This window comes from Lissotriton helveticus, chromosome 5_1, assembly GCF_964261635.1.
Source record: "Lissotriton helveticus chromosome 5_1, aLisHel1.1, whole genome shotgun sequence".
Taxonomy (NCBI): domain Eukaryota; kingdom Metazoa; phylum Chordata; class Amphibia; order Caudata; family Salamandridae; genus Lissotriton; species Lissotriton helveticus.
The window spans coordinates 1,238,823,761-1,238,846,204 of NC_136065.1; the positions used below are offsets into that span (position 1 = coordinate 1,238,823,761).

Below are 22,444 nucleotides of genomic sequence, written 5' to 3' on the forward strand. Positions count from 1 at the left end.
GGAAGGTGACAATGACTGCATTTTGTGCATAGATGAACAAGTATTAGGCATAGATTGCAATGCCAGAAAGAAACCATCCTGTCTCTTAACCATTGGGGGAGTCCAGATATCCATGGTAGCAGACTCAGGGTCCCCATTCAATATTATACCAAGGGACATATGGGACAGGGATTTTGCCAACACTCTAGGGCACCACCTACACCCTACAGACGTACATCCCATCGCCTTCACAGGGGAAAGGATCCCCATGGTAGGGTTCAGAGAACTACAATTCGAGTTCAAGGGGCGAGAGACCACAGGCAAATTGTACGTGGCAGAAACAGGACCCTCGGTCCTCGGATGGGCCGACCAAGGAGCGTTGGGCATCCAACTCAACCCCCTCAGAGAAACGCAAGTGCTAATGACGGACGACCCTCCCAGACATGATGTAGCCAATCTGCGCAAATAATTCTCCGATGTCTTTGGCGGGACCATTGGGCAACTGTTGAAGTTCACAAGCAAAATCCAGCTGAAAGAGGGCATAGCACTGGTTAGCCACAAAGTATGAAACATCCCTTTCAATTGCAGGGAAGCCATGCAACTTGAATTGCAGCGCCTAGAAGACAACAGCATCATAGAACCCATCGCAAGAGCCAAATGGTTGGCGCCCTTGGTCGTGGCATGAAAACCAAACGGAAAGGTGCATCTTTGCATTGACCTTCGAGAATTGAACAAAAACATATTAGTTGACAAGTTCCCACCGCCACGAATCAACGAGATATTGACCCAAACCGAAGGAATTAAGTGGTTTTTGACCATAGATCTCACACCCGCATACCATCAAATTTTGCTTCACCCCTCATCCAGGAAGTTGACCTCCTTCATTACTCCGTTCAGCTGCTACCAATTTTGGCGACTGGCATTCGGTCTGGCGTCCACCGCATCAGTATTTCAGAAACTGATGCATAAGTTCAAAGACTGCGGCGACGTCTTATACTTCCAGGACGACATACTCGTTATGGGTAGAACCAAGACAGAGCACGGCGCAAAACTTTGAGTGGTCTTACGGACACTCTCGGCTAATGGCCTCACCGCTGAACTGGATAAATGCAGATTCGGTCTACGCACTGTCAGGTACCTGGGACATGAGAGTGGCGAAAAAGGCATCTCTCCGAAGAAAGCCAACGTGGAAGCCATGAAGTCGGTGCCCAAACCTCGAACCAAAGACGAAGTACTCTCTTTCCTGGGATTAGCAGAATATTATAGCAAATTTGTCAGAAACTTCGCAACCAAGACTCACAGTCTGCGCCAGCTTATGGAGGAAAAAAAACGCGTATAGCTGGACAATGGAATCGGACCTGAAATTTGAGTTAATCAAAAAAGATATCTGTGAGGCCGTCCCACTGCAAGGGTTCGACAGCTCTGGATGCCAGTGAGAAGGGTTTTGGGGCGGTCCTGTCGCAACATTCCACAGACGGCACAGAAATCCCCATATGTTTTGCGTCCCGCTCCCTCACTCCCAACGAGGAGAAGTTCAGCGTCATAGAACAATAAATGCTGGGTTCCATCTAGGCCCTGGAAACGTTTCAGGAATATCTCTGGGGCTCTAAGGTTACACTCGGTGCATTGCCAAAATGACACACCGGCTCCATGATCTAATCTACGATGTGGAATACTTGACAGGCCACAGGAACAATGTGGCGGACTTTCTCAGCCGTACCGCTGCATTGGAAGGGGCACCACGCACCAACGAATGGGAAGAGTACCAAATAGCACTCACGGCGGACAAAGAGACCATCATCAGCGAGCAGGATTGGAAATTAGCCTACGACAATGATCCAGACCTCTCCAAAGTGAAGACCTTCGTCACTTAGGGCTGGCCTGAAAAGAAGCACTTGAAGGACGATTTCCTAAAGTATTGGGAAGTGCGCGATGTATTGCCCTCAGTGATTACACTACTTTCCTACTCAGAGGAGACAAGGTTGTTTCCCCGAAGGATTTACTGGACCACATCCTCAGCATACTACACAAAGGCAATCTTGGCATCATCAAATCGAAGAGGAAGATGAAACAGTTATACTGGTGGCCAGAGGTGGACAACTCCGTGGAAAGATACGTACGAGCATGCCAGCATTGCACCAATGCAGACAAATCACAGACGATGCTGAGACCCCCTATGGTTGAGTTTACCACTCCTGCATGGGAAGAGTTATCAGTGGATATATTAGGCCCTATCCTGGACTCGTGGGGGTACCCAAATATGTTATAGTCCTCGTCAGCAGATACTCCAAGTGGCCAGAGGTGGACATCTGTTACAAGGAGGACACCGATGTCGTCATTGCGTTCCTAACCAATAAATTCTTGAGGTAAGGAATTCTGAGAGTCCTCACAAGTGACAATGGCCCCCAGTTCACCTCGGAGAAGTGGACTGCCTTCATCCGGAGGAATGGTATCCAGAACAAACACCCCGCGCCAAGCCGAACGATTCAACAGAGTAATCATGGGCTCGGTCCAAGCGGCCATCAGTGCAGGCAAGAACTGGGGAACAGAAATCGAAAACACGGTGTGGTCCTATCGCATCACACCCATCCTAACAGGACACAGCCCTTTCAGGATACTGTGAGGAAGGGAACCGTTTACAAGAGGCAACCTAGTGTAGATGGACATGAAACTTCAAAGCAGATGGTCACCAGCAGTGGTCAGAAGCAACATACAGAAAGCTCTAAAGATCTACAAGGACAACTATGACAGGAAGCATGGAGTGTGAGAGGTCTCCTTAGCACCCGGAGACCTGGTCAGGGTGAAACTGCGCCACTTAGGAAAGAAAGGTGACAGCAAATTCAACAAGCCCCTACAAATCAGAGAACTCTATTCCCGTTCGGCTCTACTGAGCGACGGCAAAATATGATCTCACAGCAGAATGGTGAAGTGCAACAAAGTCATACAGTGGCAAACCGACAGCACCACCTCAACGGTGGGAACCCAAGGAGTGGACTCTGATCTCGACGACGACGCCTCGCCTAGTGGCGCCAGGACTGGTGTTCCAAAGGGGCGGACTGAGGGCAATACCGAGACCACAGGAGAGAGGAATAACGACGCCTCCACACAGTCCACTCCACCTCAGGAGCCCAATCACACTGACCATGGTATAGGCAAAGGGCTTCCACCCCACACAACAGTGGCCAAGAAGAGAGTGTCACAAAAACCAGTTCACACATGAGGGAAACAAACAAGGAGCAAGCTTCCTTTACAGGTACCCGCACAGGCAGATTAGTGGTGCGGCCAAAGAAATACAACAATTTCACCATGTAGAAGTGATCTGGGTGACTCCCCACCCATCACCTCTTACCAACCCTGGCAAGGGTACATATCTCTCTCTCTCTCTCTCTCTCTCTCTCTCTCCCTCTGCACTACCCACCATGCAGTGCAGCATGTTTGCTAGATGCAGCAGCAATGTTTACATACGGGGCGCCTCCGCTAAGGGGTCACCACACAGAGACTATGGATAGACTTATTGTTCATGTAACTCATTGCTCATGTAAGCGAAGGCATTGTTTTAGTTACTCTTTTGTATTGTTATCAAAGAGGGAAGATGTGTAGTGTTGCGATCTAGTGCTCGGCAACCACATGACCAGTGCTGTGCCTCATGGGACAGCAAAAGTGCACGCAGGAATACTGCGGCTCTTCCTCTACACAGTAAACCTCTCTTGACCTACACCACGGCCTCCGTGATTGGTTACAGGGGGATCTATCTTACACCACAGTGATGTTGATAATCTCAACAAAGCGGAGTTCCCTGCATGGAGGGAGGTCGCAAACACGCTTTGTAGCAAGAAAGATGGTGTGGCTGCCTCCTCCCTCCGCTTTCGCACTGGCACTCCTGGCACAGCATCTCCTGGGGCACCAAGTCCCCTATGGTGATAATCTCAGCAAAGCGGAGCTCCCCACATAGTGGTAGTCCACGACATGCTTTGTAGCGCAAAAGGGGGTGTGGTCACCTTTTCCTCCTGGTCTCGCTTTATCGCTTCCTGGTGCAACCTCTCCTGGAGCACAAGTTATGTTAAAAAATGTATAAAGCGCACTTACACCAAACGGTTTCATGGCGCTGGTACAGAAGAGTTAAGGGAAGGGGTGATAGATATTTATTCGTATGCTTGAGTGAACAGGAGTGTTTTCAGAAGAGTTCTAAAATGAGAGTAGGGCATTGTAGCTCTCAACTCGTTAGGAAGGGAGTTCCAGAAACGAGGGGCAAGAAAAGAGAACTTCAGTCCACCGTGCTTTTTCCGTTTATAGGTGGGGATGGTAAGCAGATGATGATGGGAGGACCGGAGGTCCCGGGAGGGGACATAAGGCTTGATTCTGTTGGAGATAAAGGCAGGGCCTTGGCCCGCAAGGGTCTTGAAGATGGTACAACCTATCTTGAATTCAACGCGTTTGGCTACTGGAAGCCAGTGAAGGCTCTTCATCAGAGGTTTGACATGTTGAGACTTTGGTTGGCGGAAAATGAGCCTGGCTGCCTGATTTTGGACGAGCTGCAGGCGGTGGAGTTGATATGCTGGAATACCCGCATATAGGGCATTTGCATAGTCAATGCGAGAAGTAATCATGGCCAGGGTAACTAGGATGAGGGCTTGCCTGGTCAGAAACCTGCAGATCTTCTGGATGATTCGCAGGTGGAAAAACCAGGAAGAGACTACAGCGTTAATTTGTGGTTTCAGGGACAAGATATTACTAATGATAACACCCAGGCTCTTTACATAGTTAACTGGATGGGGGGAGGTTCCCAAAGAAGGAGGCCAGAAGCTAGGATTCCAGGGGTTGAAGGGCCCTCCTGTGAGGACGAGCTCAGTTTTATCCGGGTTGAGCTTTAGTTAACTGGAACACATCCAATCACTGATGGCGATCATCGTAGATTGGAAATTACTAGTGGCAGTGGGAGAGAAGTCTATGTTAAATATTAACTGAAGGTCATCGGCGTAGTTGAAATCTGTGACCGGACTGTTCCGCAGGGACACCATCAGAGGTTGCATGTATAGGTTGAAAAGGAGGGGTGATAGGGCCGAGCCCTGAGGGACCCCACAGGTCAGTGTTGTATTTTCTGCCACGAAGTTGTCTAGCCTGACAGCCTGGGAACGGCTGTGTAAGAAGGAGGTAATCCACTTTAGGGCCACGCCTCTGATGCCAGCGTTGGTGACACGGTCGATCAGGAGCTCATGATCGACCGTGTCAAAAGCCGCCGATAGATCTAAGAGCACCATGGCCTGGGTGACGTTCTTGTCGGCACCTCTCCTTAGTTCATCCATGACAGCCAGGATGACTGATTCCGTGGAATGGGCAGGCCTGAAACCCGCCTGCTGGGGGTCAAGAAAGTTAGATTGCTCAATAAACGAGCTGAGACAGGTCGTGACGTGTGCTTCCAGGATTTTACTGAGATAAGGGAGCCGCGAGATAGGGCGGAAGTTGCTGGGCACTGAGGGGTCAGCGTTAGGTTTCTTCAAAATCGGAACAACTACAGCACATTGCCTGTTTTAAGGGAGTTGTTAAGAAGTGAAAGCGGTGAGTCGGGGCAAGTGCGGAAAGCTTCTTTGAGGATATTGGGGGCAGCAGTCATTTGGAGAGCCCGATCTCACTCTGTTCAGCAAGGTCAAGAATTCTTCTCTAGAGATCGGGGTGATTTGGTCAAGTGTGAAGGGGTTCTTAGAAGTTGCAGGGGAGATAGTAGGAGAGATGGGAATGGGAATGTTCTCCTTAATCAGGGTGATTTTGTCTATGAAGAATGAATTTAGGGAGTCGCATAGGGTTTGTGATGGGGCAAGTTTGGCCGTTACCTTGTCGGGCTGTGCAAGCTCATTGACAATAGAAAACATATCCTTGGCTTTCCTGGATGAGTTCATGATTTTTGGGGAAAAGTAGGCAGATTTAGTTTGAAGAATGGAGACTTTATAATTTCTTAGCATGGCTACATAGGCCGCTCTCTCCTTAGGGGGGCGTTTAAGTCTAATTTTCTTCAGAGTGGCCACCTTGTCACTAGCTGCTGCTAGCCAGTGGTCAAGGTTAGTGGCTTGAAGAGAGATGGGGGCCAATGCATTAGGGGAGGTGGCTCCTAAGAGTGTGTGGAAGTCATCCATATTGGCCAGTTTCCAGTTCCTGGCTACAAAGTTGCTCACAGTGGGCAGCGGAGTATTAGGCGTGTATGCCATAGTGAAGGAAATAAAAGCATGGTCAGACCATGTGCAAGGGAAGACTAGGGGGGGCGAAATCTCAATATTCAGGGTCCAAATCTGGTCCAGGGTGTGCCCCTTGTTGGGAGTAGCCGTGTACACATGTTGGATGAAGTGCATGCTTAGTAGAAGATCTGTGAACTCGACCGCGGCGGCACTCTCATGGATATCAGAAGGCCAATAATTAAAATTGCCGAGAATAATAATTCTTGCGTGATTTATGGCTAGTTGGGAGGTGAATTCCCCAAAGAGTTGGGGGAATAGGGGCATGGGATCAGGAGGTCGATAAAAAAGGGCACAAATAAAAGAAAAACTGGGAGAGTCGAATTTTACGATGAGACTCTCAACGTGGGGAAGGCTGTTGATCAGTAGGGAGGTGAATTTGTGTTTATGCAAGATGATAGCAGCAACGCCGCCACCAGATTTGCCCGATATCCTGTTTGCATAGAGGATATAGTATCCAGTAGGTATAGCTGCCAGGATATCTGAGTTGGAATCAGCAGTTAGCCAGGTTTCGGACAGAAGTAAAATGTCGGGTTTGTCAGCATCAAGCAATTGAAAAATGTCAAGTTGATGATGTACAAGGGAGCGCGTGTTCAAATAAATGATGGCCAAAGGGCTTGTTTCCTGAATAGAAGTTTCATTGGGCAAGGTTAAGGGTCCGTGACCCAAGTCCTTAGTGGGGCCCTTGGGGTTAGGGCCACTGGGGTGAAGAATCCCTTCCTTATGCATGGCTAGCTTGGCGTTGGTGGGGATGTCCCAATTTCCCTGAAGTTTATGAAGTTCGCCCGAGGTGTAAGAGATCAAATGGGCATTATGACTTGCCCCTGGTCCCTGCCGGGCGTGGACGGGCGCAGACGGGCTTGCCTTTGGCGCGCCTTCGGCGCTGCGCGCGTCTGCTGCGCGCGTCTGCTGCGCGGTCTTGGCATAGGTAGAATAAATGTCCCCAGGGAGGAGGGGTCAGGAGGGGCGTGTCTCGCTCTCCCCGGTCCGCCCTCCACTCAAACAGCCCTCAGCTGCGGGGGACCGGGGTCGGAGCGGGAGGCATGCGGCGTGGAGACTTGATTTCAGCAGGTATTTGATTTTAAAAAGTCAAAGTGCAAAGTGTGGTTAAAACAAAAGATAACACACAGACGTACAACCCAAGGATACGGCCACCACACTCAGCGCTCAAAACTTCTGCAGCGCGGCACGAGGCTATGGACCTTATGTAAGAGGCAGCGTCAGGAGGGGCGTGTCTCGCTCTCCCCGGTCCGCCCTCCACTCAAACAGCCCCCAGCTGCGGTGGACCAGGGTCGGAGCAGGAGGCGTGCGGCGTGGAGACTTGATTTCAGCAGGTATTTGATTTTAAAAAGTCAAAGTGCAAAGTGCGGTTAAAACAAAAGATAACACACACACGTACAACACAAGGATACGTCCACCACACTCAGCGCTCAATACTTCTGCAGCGCGGCGCGAGGCTATGGACCTTAAAAAGTCCCCTAAGGCTTTATTAATCTCAGCTAAGCAGAGCTCCATAAAATCAAAAAATCTTAAAGAATAACTAAAAACACAAATTAGAACTGGAACAATGAAAAAGAATTGTAAGTAGCACTTAAGGTGCACTCTTTTTGGTTGGGAAATGTTCTGTTTCACAAATCTGTGCCTTTCGAGTAATGATCTCATATGCCCTCCCTCCTCCTCCCTTTCTTTTACATATAGCACTCCATTATTGGAAACTGGCACATAAATATGCAAAACTGCCCTTCACATATGCCCCAAATATCCCACTTTGTGGATTACACACAATGCGTGGAATAATATGCAAGACGCAAATCCGTGCTTGGACACAGCTAGGGCTTGAGACAGTTGGAGGATTTTTTCAGGACGGCAACCTGATGCCACATGAGGAGTTTGTACGCACCAACACAGTACCTGACACTCTTTTCCTTACACATGCCACTATTACACACTATATCCACAAATATTGGCTGGTAATACAGAGGGAGCCTCCCACCTAATGAAATCCCTTCACATAATGGGGCATGGTCGTCACCTTGTTCGGTGGCTGTACCGGGGATTGAGGGAACATCTGAATGTCCAGTTGGGGTCTCTCCGGCTGAAATGGGAAACAACGTTATCCCTCAGCTTCGACGATAAGGAATGGACCATGATATTAGAACATCCTAGAACGGTATCCCGTAAATTGTCAGCTGAAAGTAATACAATTATTTATTGTGCACAGAGCCTACCTCACCCCAAAAACGCTACATAAAATGTATGCTGCTGCCTCCCCGACCTGCCCCAGATGCCCCGCTCAAGAAGCTGACTTTATTCATATGGCGTGGTCCTGCCACGCATTGCATGAGTTTTGGAGTGAGATCCTACAAACTTTATCTGTCTTAGCAGAACACGCACCCTGGGACACTGTAGAGGCATGTCTATTGGGCCTTTTCCCACTCACCAAGCTGCTGCGCCGCTTCGCTGGCCTAGCCCTGATGATTGCCAAAAGGCTGATTAAACAGAGTTGGAATTCTCGTGTGCCACCGAGTGTAGGTATGTGGAAGGAGGAGGTCCTTTGTTTGCAGAGAGAGAGGCCCTACAATGGGAAGAATACAGGGGGTTATGTAAACGTCCAATATCCTTAGAATGGGCTCAATTGATAGAACTACTCAGGTCAGACATGGAGGAAGTCGCAGTGGACCCACAACCCCCGCAAATGAATAGCGGAGTGGATAGTAGGTCTCCTTTCATATACATGCCTGGATTGTTGGTGGTTGTCCTGGGAGTAGTTGGCCAGCTCCTCCCCCTCCTTCCCTCTGGCCCCATGCGTGATTGCTGGCCCCCCATCCCCTTATCCCCTATCACACTCTGTTATATTTCCCACCTGGTGTCCTTATCGGGATCGTAAGTGATCATAGCACAGTGGCAACTGGCTCAGTTTGTTTTGTTTTGGTTTTGTATCAAGTTGAGTTTGCAGGGGTGGGACAGGGTAGGTGGGATGCATTGGGTTCTTAATAACTATTTGCCTTAGCCACGACTGTTCAAATGCATGATTCTAATACAAAGTACAAGACAGTGTTCTTGGTACACTATTATGATTATATACAAAGTTATCTGAATATCTTGTGTAAAGATTTTGTGTCATACTATCTGTTAGATCTGGGGGTCTCTAGTTGGCAATGGTATTCACCTTTGTCCAAATAGGGACCCTTACTTCTAAGACAGGATAAGGGGATTACATTCCTTAATAACCCCTGCTCACCCCCTTGGTAGCTTGGCCCGAGCAGACAGGCTTATCTCAGAGGCAGTGAGTTAAGCATTTGTGAATATACACAGTAATACAGTGAAAAGACTACAGATGGACACAACTCAGGTTTAATAAAAATAAGTATTCTTTATATAGACTTAACACAAGACCATGAAGGACAAAAATCCACAATACGACACTTAATATTGTTTGAAGATGATTAACATTGCTTAGTTCAAGTTGATGATAAATGCAACAAAGTTCTCAACAAAGTACCTGGATGCGTAACGCAAAGTAAACAAAAGGCTCGCAAAGGGGAGATGCGTTTGTTCCGTGATCCGGGGGAGATGATGCGTCGTGCCACAAGGCTTGCGCAGAGTAGGGGATGCATTGTGATCCTTACCGGTGCGGAGGTGATGCGTAGATTCTCGGCCTGCGGGTCCGTTGCAGTGCGCAAGATGGCGCCTTGATGCGATGCAATAATCCGGTTGCGATGCGAGAAGATGTCGCCCTTGATGCGGCGATGCGTAGACGCCATGGCAGCCTTGCGACGACTCAGTACTTTGGAACCATGACAGGCCATGCGACACGCTGCTTCGGTAATGCGATAGCTACTCTCTCGATGGCGTCAGGCTTCTACGGTGATGCGACAGCAGGCAGCTTCGATGAACACACGCTTCCAGGGAGATGCGGCTAAGGCTCGCTTCTCCGGTGGTGCGATGATTTCAGCTGCGACGGCGACACGCTTCCTCTCGATGTGTCGCGCTTTCAGCTCCCAGCGACATGCAAATGTCTGGAGTTGAGAATTCCCAGCAAGGAAATTCAGAGGGGAGCTGGAGATGAAGTCTTTTGTCCCTGAGACTTCAGCAGGAGGCAAGCGCAGTTCAAGCCCTTGGAGAATATTCTCTAAATGATGAAAGTCCTTAAAAAGTTCCTTCTCCTTTCCTTGACAATGAAGCAACCACTGCAGGCCGACCCAGCAAACAGCACACTGGCAGAGGGGCAGTAAAACTCCTGCAGCTTCCTTGGTTCTTCTCCTTGACAAAAGGTTTCTTTTTCCAGAAGTAATCTAATTTCTTGATACCATGGTCCCAATATTTATACCCCAAAATCCTTTGTTCTCTGCCTAGTCCAGACCAGTTCCTGAACACTTTATTTACATGACTCTCTTCTTCCTTTCACTGTGCAGGGCAGAGACATCAGCCGCCCCACAGGAGGTGGAGCCAGCACAGGGGAGGGAAGATACAGCTCTAGAGCACTTTGTTGATATGATTCCTTCTCTCCTTTCACAGTGCAGGGCGGAGACATCAGACAAGCCACAGGAGGTGGGGCCAGCATTGTAAAGGGAAGGCCCAGCCCTATTCAGGTCCCCGGTGCAACTCCTCCCTCCCATCTAGATGCAGATCTCTCTATTCACCACTGGGCTGCCCCAGCCTCTCTCCTGGAATCCCCCAGCCCTGTCACTCACAAACCCAGACAAGGAATACACAACCTAGCAGAGGCAGGCCTGGACAGTTAGGCAAGAAAATACCTACTTTTTAAAAGTGGTATTTTCAAACACAGAATATTAAAACAAACTTTACTTAAAGATGTATTTTATCATTCTGAGTTCAGGCATACTAAATTCGAATTTCTACCATGTTCCTTGAGTCAGTTAGGATTATAAGAATGTAATAATCTACCTGTCCATTCTAGCCTATGGAAAACAGGTAGCCTTTAATGGTAAAAAAAGAAAATGGCTGTAATTCACTATTAGAACATGCTACACACATCAGACCATGTCCTACCTTATACTTACAATGCACCCTGCCCTTGGGCCTACCATACGGGTGTCTAATATGAAGCAAAGGGAAGGTATAGTGACTGGCAAGTGGGTGCACTTGGCCAAGTTGACATGGCAGTGCTAGACTGCACACAGGCCTTGCAATGGCAGGCCTGAGACACAATTTACGAGCTGCTTCTATGGGTGGCACAACCAGTGCTGCAAGCCCAACAGCAGCATTTGATTTGCAAGCCCTGGGCACACATGGTGCAGTGTACTAGGATCTGACAAGTAAATCAAATAACCCAATCATGGAATCCAATTAGTACATCAATTTAACATAGGGAGCACTTGCACTGTGGCACTGATTAGCATTGGCACAGTGCCCAAAGCATAAAACCAGCAAAAACATATCAAAACAGAGGAGGCGATCCGTCAAAAATGGAAGAGACTCTAGCCAATGATGCCAGGTCTAACACTATCTGTGTAATATGATTCCCCCATTAACAAGGTCCATCAACCCAAAGGTAATGATATAATGTTGTGCAAATATACCTGAAAAACAAAACCCAATAAAGTTTGTGTTAAAAAAAAGAATTTTAAATTGGGGAAAGGAAAACATTACTTTTATTTTTGAACCTGTATAATTGCCCCAATCACAATTGAGGTGGATAGGGATGTAGAAAATAGAAACCTTCTCAGGGGTCCCACTGATACTTGGTCCTTTTAAACCAACAAAGAAGAAATTGGTACAGAAGCTGAAATATAAAAGTAACATCTTTATTAACCTCAAATGAGGGAGACTACGTCACACAGAAGCCTTAGCAAATGAATGAGGCAGTCTCAGGAGTACAGAAAACTGGGGCCTTATATATGCTCAGGGTTACATAGTCATCATAACACCAAGGGGCAGTCCTGGCACATGCAAGCATGCAAAAATGACTAAGATGGGCATACAAGATCTGCTTGCTCAACAAAGTGGGAGGAGAGTTACTTCTCCATACAGCATCAAACATAGCCTGACAGTTATACTAGAGAAGCAGGTGCATTCTACTAGCTAGACCCTTCGGGGTATGTGCGAAGGTGGAAGTTGCTAAATATAGTTTGTTTCTAGGCAGATTACAAGAGCAGTCAACACTGAGGGAGGACAGAGCACGTGGCAGCACATGGCAAAAAAGATGGCTGCCAGAAATACAAAATGGCTTTCAGCTCATGCTAACAAATCCGTCCAATCTTTAACAGGGGTAAGGCATTTACCACATAAGGAACATGCCAGTGCCTAAGGATGAGGTATTTTAAACTGTGCTTAACCACATCGATGCTCGATGAGTTCCAGCCCTGTGCTGGAATATGCAAAAACCCATTATTCATGACGAGCTGGGCTCGTCATGAGCGTGCTGGGAGGCTACTGCATGACGAGCCCAGCTCGTCATGAGTGTGGAAGGGGTTAAAATTTGGAAAATGAGTAATAACATGTAGATTTTCATGCTTACTGTGGCAAATCAAATTGTATATGTAATTGTATTTCCCAAGCATTTTTCCAAAGTGTTGTGGTTTGTCTGACAAAATTTAACTTGGGAAAAATTGTTGACATGTGGTAATACCACGAAATTCAGAAGTCTAATAATTTCTGTTACAGGAGTCTTAGAAATTAGTGACTCACTGGCCTCTTTCAACTATTACAGATGCTTATTGCATATACAAATACTTCAAGAGATTTGGAGGGACACATCTATAAACTTTATTCCAAATCTCCTTTTAATTGGATTCCATAGTAGATTAAGTTTGTTTATGAGTTTTCTAATACTTTTCTACTAGGGAAAATATCTTTCATTGTTGTATATCATCTAGTCTTTTAATTTGTGTTATTAACTGGTAATCCTACTTAGGAGGGCAAGATCCAACTCAATAAAACAACTCCATCCACTACAGCAAAATATAAAATATAGATAAAAATTACATCATAAGTTAACAATGCACCCGATTGGCATCCCACATAAATGCTTGGACACTAGTTTATCGATATAATTATAGTTTTTGCTCTCTGATATTGACAGGACTGCTCTTGGCATGACTGAGAAGTTTGAAGATGTCTCCATGAATGGAGAATGTGAGAGGGTACAATAGGCAAACTATTTTTGAAAATGTGCTTTATTAGGTAAACATTCATTATGTTGTGTTTCTATTGCAGGGGCAAGTACATTAACTACAACAACAAAACCAACATCCACTACTACTCAAGCAGGTAATAATGGTCTGATGTGAAATGTGATTGCACCTTTTGAAATATATTTAATGCTATGACCAACCTTTGCAAATAATTCTCTTTATTATGAGAGTTTTAAAACAAACGACAAACAATGGCCCCAACAGCGCTGGGATGCCTGGCTTCACCCTGGGGGTGCCCAGGAGTGGACATTTCACAGGGAAAAGCCAGGAAGGGTTCCACAGCGGTATGAATACAGCTCCAGGACGCCCCTTTGCTGGGGTAGCAGTGCGCTTTACAAGTACAGTCATTTCATTTCATTTCAAAAGACTGTAATATTGACCAGACTGACAGAATACAGTTGTGTTTTAATTAGTTTGTATGTATGTTTGTATATATGTATGTGGAATTTCTATGGCTTGAATTTACCCAAAAGGCAGCGGAGCACTATACAGGGTCAAATACAAGCATAAAGTCCACTAGTGGTAAGAGTGAAGACTGGTTTTTGCACTGTTATGCACTGTGATTATTAGAAATTGGGTTTCTGTGTGGTAGAGGTATACATCCTGTCCAAGCAAGAACCACAATCCTAGTCATGGTAAGTCAAAAACACACTTTAAATTAACCTGTGCTCACCCTCTGGTACCTTGGCACAGAGCAGCCAGGCTTAATTTAAGAGGCACACAGTGAAAATACCACCATAAAAGAACTACACAACAGTTTAGCAAAATAGAAAATATTTTTATGAATAAAACAAGACTAAAAAGACAAAAATCCAATAAGTAGAAATCAAAATGTATATAAAAATATGAAATGCAAAATAGCACTTAGGAGCAAATAGAACTCAAAGAATAAATTGTTGGCGCTGGTCCGGGACAAAGTCAAGAGTTCAGGCTGCCCATGATGGAGCGCTGGCTGATGACAGGACCCACGCAGAACCCACTGTCCAAAAGTACCTTAATCCTTGTCACAGCATGAGATTATTCCCATACAATTGAGGTGTTGCGCCAGATTTCTCTCTACACCTACAGCAATGCGTCGGTTCCGAGTGTGGTGGTTCCTAATGCCATATGCTTGGTTGATCCTCATTAGAGGGGCGATGCATCGATTTTCTCCATGCAGTGGAAGAAAGGAGTTGATTCGGAAGCTGTAGGTCTGGAGGCAATGTTGCGCTTCTAAGTGCGATGCGTCGATTTAGATCCTACAACAGAATGATGCATCAATCCCGATCTCACAGCAGGAGATGCTGCTGTTCCGATCGGCACAATGGCGTCAATTCACAGGCTCTGGTAGATTCAGCACTTTAAACTCACTGCCAAGGGCCCAGGACTGGATTGGCAAAACTTGACAGAGCAAGACTTACGGCAAGTACAGCAAGTAAAGTCCAGTTGCTGAGTTTTTTATATCCCTGAGAACTCAGAAACAGGTGCCAAGCCAACAAGCCCTTGCAGAGTAATGGGGTTCTGAGATGTTTAGATGCAGTTCTAGTTCTTTTGACTCCATGATAGAAGCAGCAGACAGCAGGCCAACACAGCAAAGCAGTTCCTCAAAGTGCAAGTCCCTCAGCAGAGAAGCCCTTCTTCCTGGTAGAATTTCCTCAGTTCCAGACGTTTTCGGATTTGGTGGTGTCAGAGGCTCAGTACTCAGTTAGGCCTTTGAAGTAGGGAGACTTCAAAGCGATGCTTTGAAGTGCACAAGACCCTACCTTTTCTGCCCTGGTTCCAGTCTCACTCCATGAGGGTAGGTATTCCTTTGTGTGAGGTTGGGCACATCCCTTTCGGATGTAAAGTGTCAGCTGCTCCCTCCCATCCTGCTCAGGATGACCCATCAATATGCAAATGGCTACTCAGTCACATCTACCCTTCCTTTACGTGCAACCATATAGAGGGAATGCAAGAAGTCAGCTGTCACCCACTCTAGACCTGTATTCCAGACACAGGCAGGGGACACCATATGGTTTAAGTAAGGACATACTAAATTGTTTAAGTAAGAAAATAATCTATCACACAGAAGGGGGAGGGGGTTTGAGGTGATTTAGAGCCCTAGCAGGTTTGAGTCCCCACCCTTTAAGTCTACCATTTATAGAAAGCCCTTGGGTCCAAACAAAAAGACTGAAGCAGAAAGTGACCTAGCTCAACATCAAAAGGGGATATCCCTTTAAAAGGACGAATTCCCTAACCCACCAGAGGTGGCATGCTTCATCATTGGGAACCTCCTCTGGGCATGTAGCCAGTATCATGACTAGGCATCACTGGGGCAAGGAAGGCAAAAAGAGCAGGAATTTTGTTTTTATGGTATTCAATTTGTGGTGGTTCCATGATAGCCAAGTTTAGGTTTTCACCAGAATGCCGTTTAGCCAGGTCATATCTTCCTGGGTGGAAATGTCTAAGTAGAACTGCATGTCATCTGCTTATATGTGATACACATGTTTCACTATTTCTATTTAACAGTTTCATGCAGAGGTTGAAGAGTGTTGGAAATATGATGGGTCCGTCCTCATGGATCTTTGAGGTACACCCATTCTCACCAGGCGGTAGGGAGACGGTGGCAGTGCCTCCCAGACCCGCTGCTGTGCCTGTGAGTGTTTTTTCACTGATTGCTGCTATATGCGAGGGTTGCGAGAAGCATTTGTACTAGCGGACTGATTCGATAGTCTATAGTATTTTTACCTGTATTTCTGTATTTTAATTAGGACAGACTCACGTGTCCCACCAAAAATAGCATTCTCTCCCTGCAACGCCTGGGCTCGATCTTACCGCCTGCCCGCCTCGTTCCGACTCGGCAATCAGTGCGGTTGTGCGGAGGGCGGACAGGCAAGAGCCAGGCAGGCAGCACTTCCGGTTCTGCCGGAGCTGAGGTTAGCGCTCTAGTGGCTACCTCACTCCGGGCTATTTAGGCCGACCTGACCCTCGGGCCAACGCGGTAGGGAGACGGTGGCAGTGCCTCCCAGACCCGCTGCTGTGCCTGTGAGTGTTTTTTCACTGATTGCTGCTATATGCGAGGGCTGCGAGAAGCATTTGTACTAGCGGACTGATTCAATAGTCTATAGTATTTTTACCTGTATTTCTGTATTTTAATTAGGACAGAGTCACGTGTCCCACCAAAAATAGCATTCTCTCCCTGCAACGCCTGGGCTCGATCTTACCGCCTGCCCGCCTCGTTCCGACTCGGCAATCAGTGCCGTTGTGCGGAGGGCGGACAGGCAAGAGCCAGGCAGGCAGCACTTCCGGTTCTGCCGGAGCTGAGGTTAGCGCTCTAGTGGCTACCTCACTCCGGGCTATTTAGGCCGACCTGACCCTCGGGCTAACGCGGTAGGGAGACGGTGGCAGTGCCTCCCAGACCCGCTGCTGTGCCTGTGAGTGTTTTTTCACTGATTGCTGCTATATGCGAGGGCTGCGAGAAGCATTTGTACTAGCGGACTGATTCAATAGTCTATAGTATTTTTACCTGTATTTCTGTATTTTAATTAGGACAGACTCACGTGTCCCACCAAAAATAGCATTCTCTCCCTGCAACGCCTGGGCTCGATCTTACCGCCTGCCCGCCTCGTTCCGACTTGGCAATCAGTGCCGTTGTGCGGAGGGCGGACAGGCAAGAGCCAGGCAGGCAGCACTTCCGGTTCTGCCGGAGCTGAGGTTAGCGCTCTAGTGGCTACCTCACTCCGGGCTATTTAGGCCGACCTGACCCTCGGGCCAACGCGGTAGGGAGACGGTGGCAGTGCCTCCCAGACCCGCTGCTGTGCCTGTGAGTGTTTTTTCACTGATTGCTGCTATATGCGAGGGCTGCGAGAAGCATTTGTACTAGCGGACTGATTCAATAGTCTATAGTATTTTTACCTGTATTTCTGTATTTTAATTAGGACAGACTCACGTGTCCCACCAAAAATAGCATTCTCTCCCTGCAACGCCTGGGCTCGATCTTACCGCCTGCCCGCCTCGTTCCGACTCGGCAATCAGTGCCGTTGTGCGGAGGGCGGACAGGCAAGAGACAGGCAGGCAGCACTTCCGGTTCTGCCGGAGCTGAGGTTAGCGCTCTAGTGGCTACCTCACTCCGGGCTATTTAGGCCGACCTGACCCTCGGGCCAACGCGGTAGGGAGACGGTGGCAGTGCCTCCCAGACCCGCTGCTGTGCCTGTGAGTGTTTTTTCACTGATTGCTGCTATATGCGAGGGCTGCGAGAAGCATTTGTACTAGCGGACTGATTCAATAGTCTATAGTATTTTTACCTGTATTTCTGTATTTTAATCAGGACAGACTCACGTGTCCCACCAAAAATAGCATTCTCTCCCTGCAACGCCTGGGCTCGATCTTACCGCCTGCCCGCCTCGTTCCGACTCGGCAATCAGTGCCGTTGTGCGGAGGGCGGACAGGCAAGAGCCAGGCAGGCAGCACTTCCGGTTCTGCCGGGGCTGAGGTTAGCGCTCTAGTGGCTACCTCACTCCGGGCTATTTAGCCACGCCCTTCCCCCAAGCGCGCAGCGGTTGCGCGCAGGGGGCGCCTTCGAGCGCGCCTAAGAAGCGCCAAAGAAAAGCCCGTCTGCGCCCGTCCGCGACAGGACGGGGCGAGGGGCGATGGACTTTGTCACTGCTCAACGAGCCTCTACCGGTAAGGATACACGGGTAATCACTTATTCGGCCCAAACGCTACTGACCCTCAGACCATCTATGCTATGTAGTACTAAAATTCCATGGCACCGTGTAGAGGGAGGTTTCTCTTGTCTACAATGTCGGCGTCTTTCTAAAAACAGCATACCTCCCTCAGACCCTAAAACTCCCTCACTGGGCCTTAGGAGCTTCCTTCTAAATGTGCGATCACTACCCAAACACCAACATGAGGTTTGGGATTTAATCCATACTATGCAGCCAGATATCTGTTTTCTTGTTGAAACATGGCTAAAACCTCACACAGTTACTGCCATAGCAATGGGGATCCCCTCTGGGTACAAAATCAAACATCTAGATAGAGAAATAAAAACTGGAGGTGGTCTTGCAATCATACATAAAGATTGTATAAGAGTTACTATTAGTGAACAACATATGCACCCGCAGCTAGAAATAATGATTTGTAAAATTTCTCTCACTAATCACATAACCTGGAAAGGTGCTTTGGTCTATCGACCCCCAGGACCCAACCCGAAATTTGCACTTACACTCCAGGAAATTTTAGCCCCTCACATTAAATCCAAAGAAGACTTTCTTCTTTTGGGTGATTTTAACACACATGTTGATCTACCAACACTCTCTGATTCCACTGCCTTGATTACAGACCTTTCTAACCTAGGTCTAGAATTACAAAATCAAGGACCTACTCATAAAGGGGGACATATGCTGGATTTACTTTTCTGCAATTGTGCCAAAGTAATCTGTTCCCCGGTAAAAGAAATATCATGGACAGATCATTCCATGCTAGAATTTTTATTAGTAACCCCATTAAGAACTGTAAAGAGTGTCTCTCTTCCCCCTACCTGGCGACGACAATGGCACAAAGTCACTGTTAACAAAATTCAGGAATGCTGGAAAAGTCCGGAAATTTTGGCAACAGACACAGCTGATACGGCCTTAGCTAAGCTCAACATTTCTATTAAGCTAGCGATTGACATTGTAGCTCCTTTAAAAAAGCATAAACAGTATCCTGTGTCCAAACAGGATAGCTGGTATACCTACGAATTGAGAGCAGAAAAGCAAAACTGTAGGCGAGCTGAGAAAGCTTGGAGAAAAAGGAAAACCGAGAGTAGCAGAGCAGTCTTTTTAGATGCTCAATCAAAGTATTATAAGAATATAAAGCTTGCCAGGAAACAGCAACTAACGCAACAGATAGCACAAGCAGGCAACTGCTCTAAGGAGCTTTTTAATATCCTGCAGAATTTTATTAAACCGACTGCATGTGAGAGCTCAGAGGACTTCTCACAAGACTTATGTGATGAAGTTTCGATATTTTTTGAGGATAAAATAAATAATATCTATGAAAAAATAGTAGCAGCTAACAGCGCTATAAAAAAAAACAACAATTGCCATCCTCAGACCCCGGCAATTAACAATAAAACCCCTCTAACATCCTTTCCTCCGATTACCAACACAGAGCTCCTCTCCCTTTGCAGTCATATTAAATCAGGATCGCCAAGTGACCTCATTCCCGCTAAGATGGTTGGCCCCATGATCTCTCTCCTGGGACCTCCCATATTGGATGTGATTAACATCTCCCTAACAAAAGGCCAGGTCCCAGCAGACTGGAAAAGGGCGGTGGTGAACCCGATTAGAAAAAAAGCATCCTCCCCATGGACAGACCTCTCCAATTTACGACCTATCTCCCTCATACCCTACCTGGGTAAGGTTACGGAGAGGCACGTGAACACCTATCTTTCTCAACATCTTGAAGCGACGGATGGCCTGGACTATTCACAATCTGGGTTCAGGCCAAACCACAGCACAGAATCAGCCCTTCAGACAGTGACCAATAACATCAAAATGGCACTGGATGATGGCAGCTCAATGATTCTGGTGCTGTTGGATCTTTCCGCCGCTTTTGATACAGTGTCTCACACAGTGCTTCTCAACCGCCTAGGTGAGGTGGGTGTGGAGGGAGAGGCTCTGGCATGGATGGAGAGCTTTCTGACTGGTCGTTTCCAAGAAGTTAGGCTGGGCTCCCACAAATCCACTCTTAGGGAGCTCAATAAGGGAGTGCCACAAGGCTCGTGCCTAAGTCCTACACTCTTTAATGTGTATGTGCCCCCCTTAGCCAACTTAGCAAGATCTTTCGGGTTCACCCCGGTGTCGTATGCCGACGACACCCAACTCCTTTTTCCCTTCAAAAACCTTACACCTGCAATAAAAAGATCTTTTGCAGATGGCATGAGAGCCATTGCAGAATGGATGTCATCAAACTGTCTGCAGTGGAATGTGGGGAAAACGGAGGTTATGTGTTTTGGGCAAGCGGCAACACACTGGGCATCTGACTGGTGGCCCTTAGAGCTAGGCCCTGTCCCCATTCCCAAGAGTACAGTCAGGAACTTGGGAGTGCTCTTTGATCAGCAACTTACATTTAAAGGCCACGTAAATCAAGTTGCTGTTACCTGCTTTCGGGCTATTGGGATGTTAAGACGAGTCTTCCCCTACATACCGGACCATCACAGAAAGACGCTTGTACAAGCTCTTGTCATCAGCAGGGTGGATTACTGCAAAGGTTTGCTCCTCGGAGCTAACGAGGAGCAACTTAGTAAACTACAGGTAATCCAAAACACAGCAGCAAGGATTATCCTGAATGCTCCACCAAGGACTCCCTCCTGTCCCCTGCTGATGAGACTCCACTGGCTTCCAGTGAGGAAACGAGTCCAGTTTAAAACTCTATGTACAATCCACAAGAGTATGATAGGGGAGGGCCCGAAATACATGAACGAAATCTTCCAGCCTTACATCCCAGGGCGCTTTTTGCGCTCCAGTCACCAGCAGTTACTGCAGATACCCAGAGTAAAAAAGACCAGACAAGGCGGCCGTGCATTAGCCTATGCCGGACCAGCACTCTGGAATTCTCTGCCCCCAGAACTAAGATCTCTCTCCAGTCATCTGACTTTCCGGAAAGTTTTAAAAACATATCTGTATCCGGGTAAATAATGCCTTGTAGCCTATATTTCCTCTCTGGACACACAATCAGAATCTGATTACTCTCTTGTTGCGGCAATAGCGCGGAGATACCCCTTCGGGGGTCTAGTCTGGCGCTTTATAAGAATATAAAATAAATAAAAATAAATAAATAAATAGGTCTTGGATAGTGAGCTTCCCAGTTTGACTCACTGAGAAGGATTATTGAGAAAAGAATTGAAATATTTGAGAATGTGACCCAAGTAAACCGTTCTGTTTTCAGAAGGCTAAGAAGCCAGTCATGATTGACTATGCTGAATGCCTAGGAGAGGTCAAGCAGTATGAGAAGACAGGAGCGGTTCTGATCCACTGTGCTGTATCAAGGTCTACAACCTGAGCAACTTGTTGAATAGGTGGAATTTCTCAATATGCTGACATAGTTGGTTGTGAATAATGTTTTGTAATAGGTAAGGTAAGATAGGGGTGTTGGAAATGGGTCAAAAGTTATTTAAATCTGTCAGATCTGTGTCATGGTTTTTTAGGAAGGGAGTCAGTTGTGTGATCTTTAAGCAATCTGATATATTAATTTCTGTTAGAGATGCGTTTTTGATTTTGTCCTAATGGGGAGATGAAATTGGCTAAATATCTTAGGATTATAGAAGTGATTGGGTCATTGAAGTGTGACATTGGTTTCAAAGACACGATCATCTTGCGGATTTCCTCTAGTGCTCTGAATTCGTTCTATGTTGCTTCATTTTTCTGATGGATGGAATATTCAGAAAGTTCCAGAGCGTTGTTGGCTTTGTGGGCTCTCTATGATCTATTTGTTCATTGTAGTTTGCCATCCTAGATATTTTGTTGTCGATGGTGATTGCTTTTTTAATTTTCCTTGTTTTCTCTTCAAAAAGTGATGTAAAGGTTTCACCTATCTCCATGGAGATGTTTGTGATGATGTTAAGGTTGTTTTGGCTGATCTGTTGTTTAATGATTTCAAAAAGTTTTCTCTAATGGCTGAATCAAATTGAGTTCTGAAGAAGCAGACGTTGATGATCTGGTGGAAGCTAAACAATGGATGTACTGCTCTTTAGCTACCCACTGGTATTCTCCACTACTGTATGTTCTATAGACTCACTAGTATGCCCAGACCTGAGCCCTGTGCTCATTGTGCTATGAGAACCAATTCTACCTCACTGATGAGGCCAAACTAGGCCAAAACTGGTCTAGGGTTCCCATCTAGAGTGCACCCGGTCCAGCAGTTTGGCTGAACTTTTTCTACTAGGACAGGGCAAAAATTGGTTTGCATAAGGCATCCTTTGTTTATAGTGGCAGCATGGGAAAAGAACCATAGACCGTTGCATTAGATGCCCTACTGAATGCAGATCCCTTGCTCAGTATGTCACATTGCCAGTTATACCTCACTGCTTACCATCCACCACTGCTAACTCATCAGCAATCATTGACCAAGGTTTCTTTA

The 22,444-nt window shown here is 46.9% G+C and overlaps 1 protein-coding gene across 1 annotated transcript in view; it reads left to right on the plus strand.

Annotated features, from left to right (window-relative positions):
* Nucleotides 1–22,444, plus strand: part of LOC144755247 (scavenger receptor cysteine-rich domain-containing protein DMBT1-like) — a 1,092,132-nt gene that overhangs the window by 556,719 nt on the left and 512,969 nt on the right. The window contains exon 12 of the mRNA XM_078643990.1: nt 13,383–13,436. Within this exon, the coding sequence (XP_078500116.1) occupies nt 13,383–13,436 (54 nt within the window). The remainder of the gene's footprint in view (nt 1–13,382; nt 13,437–22,444) is intronic.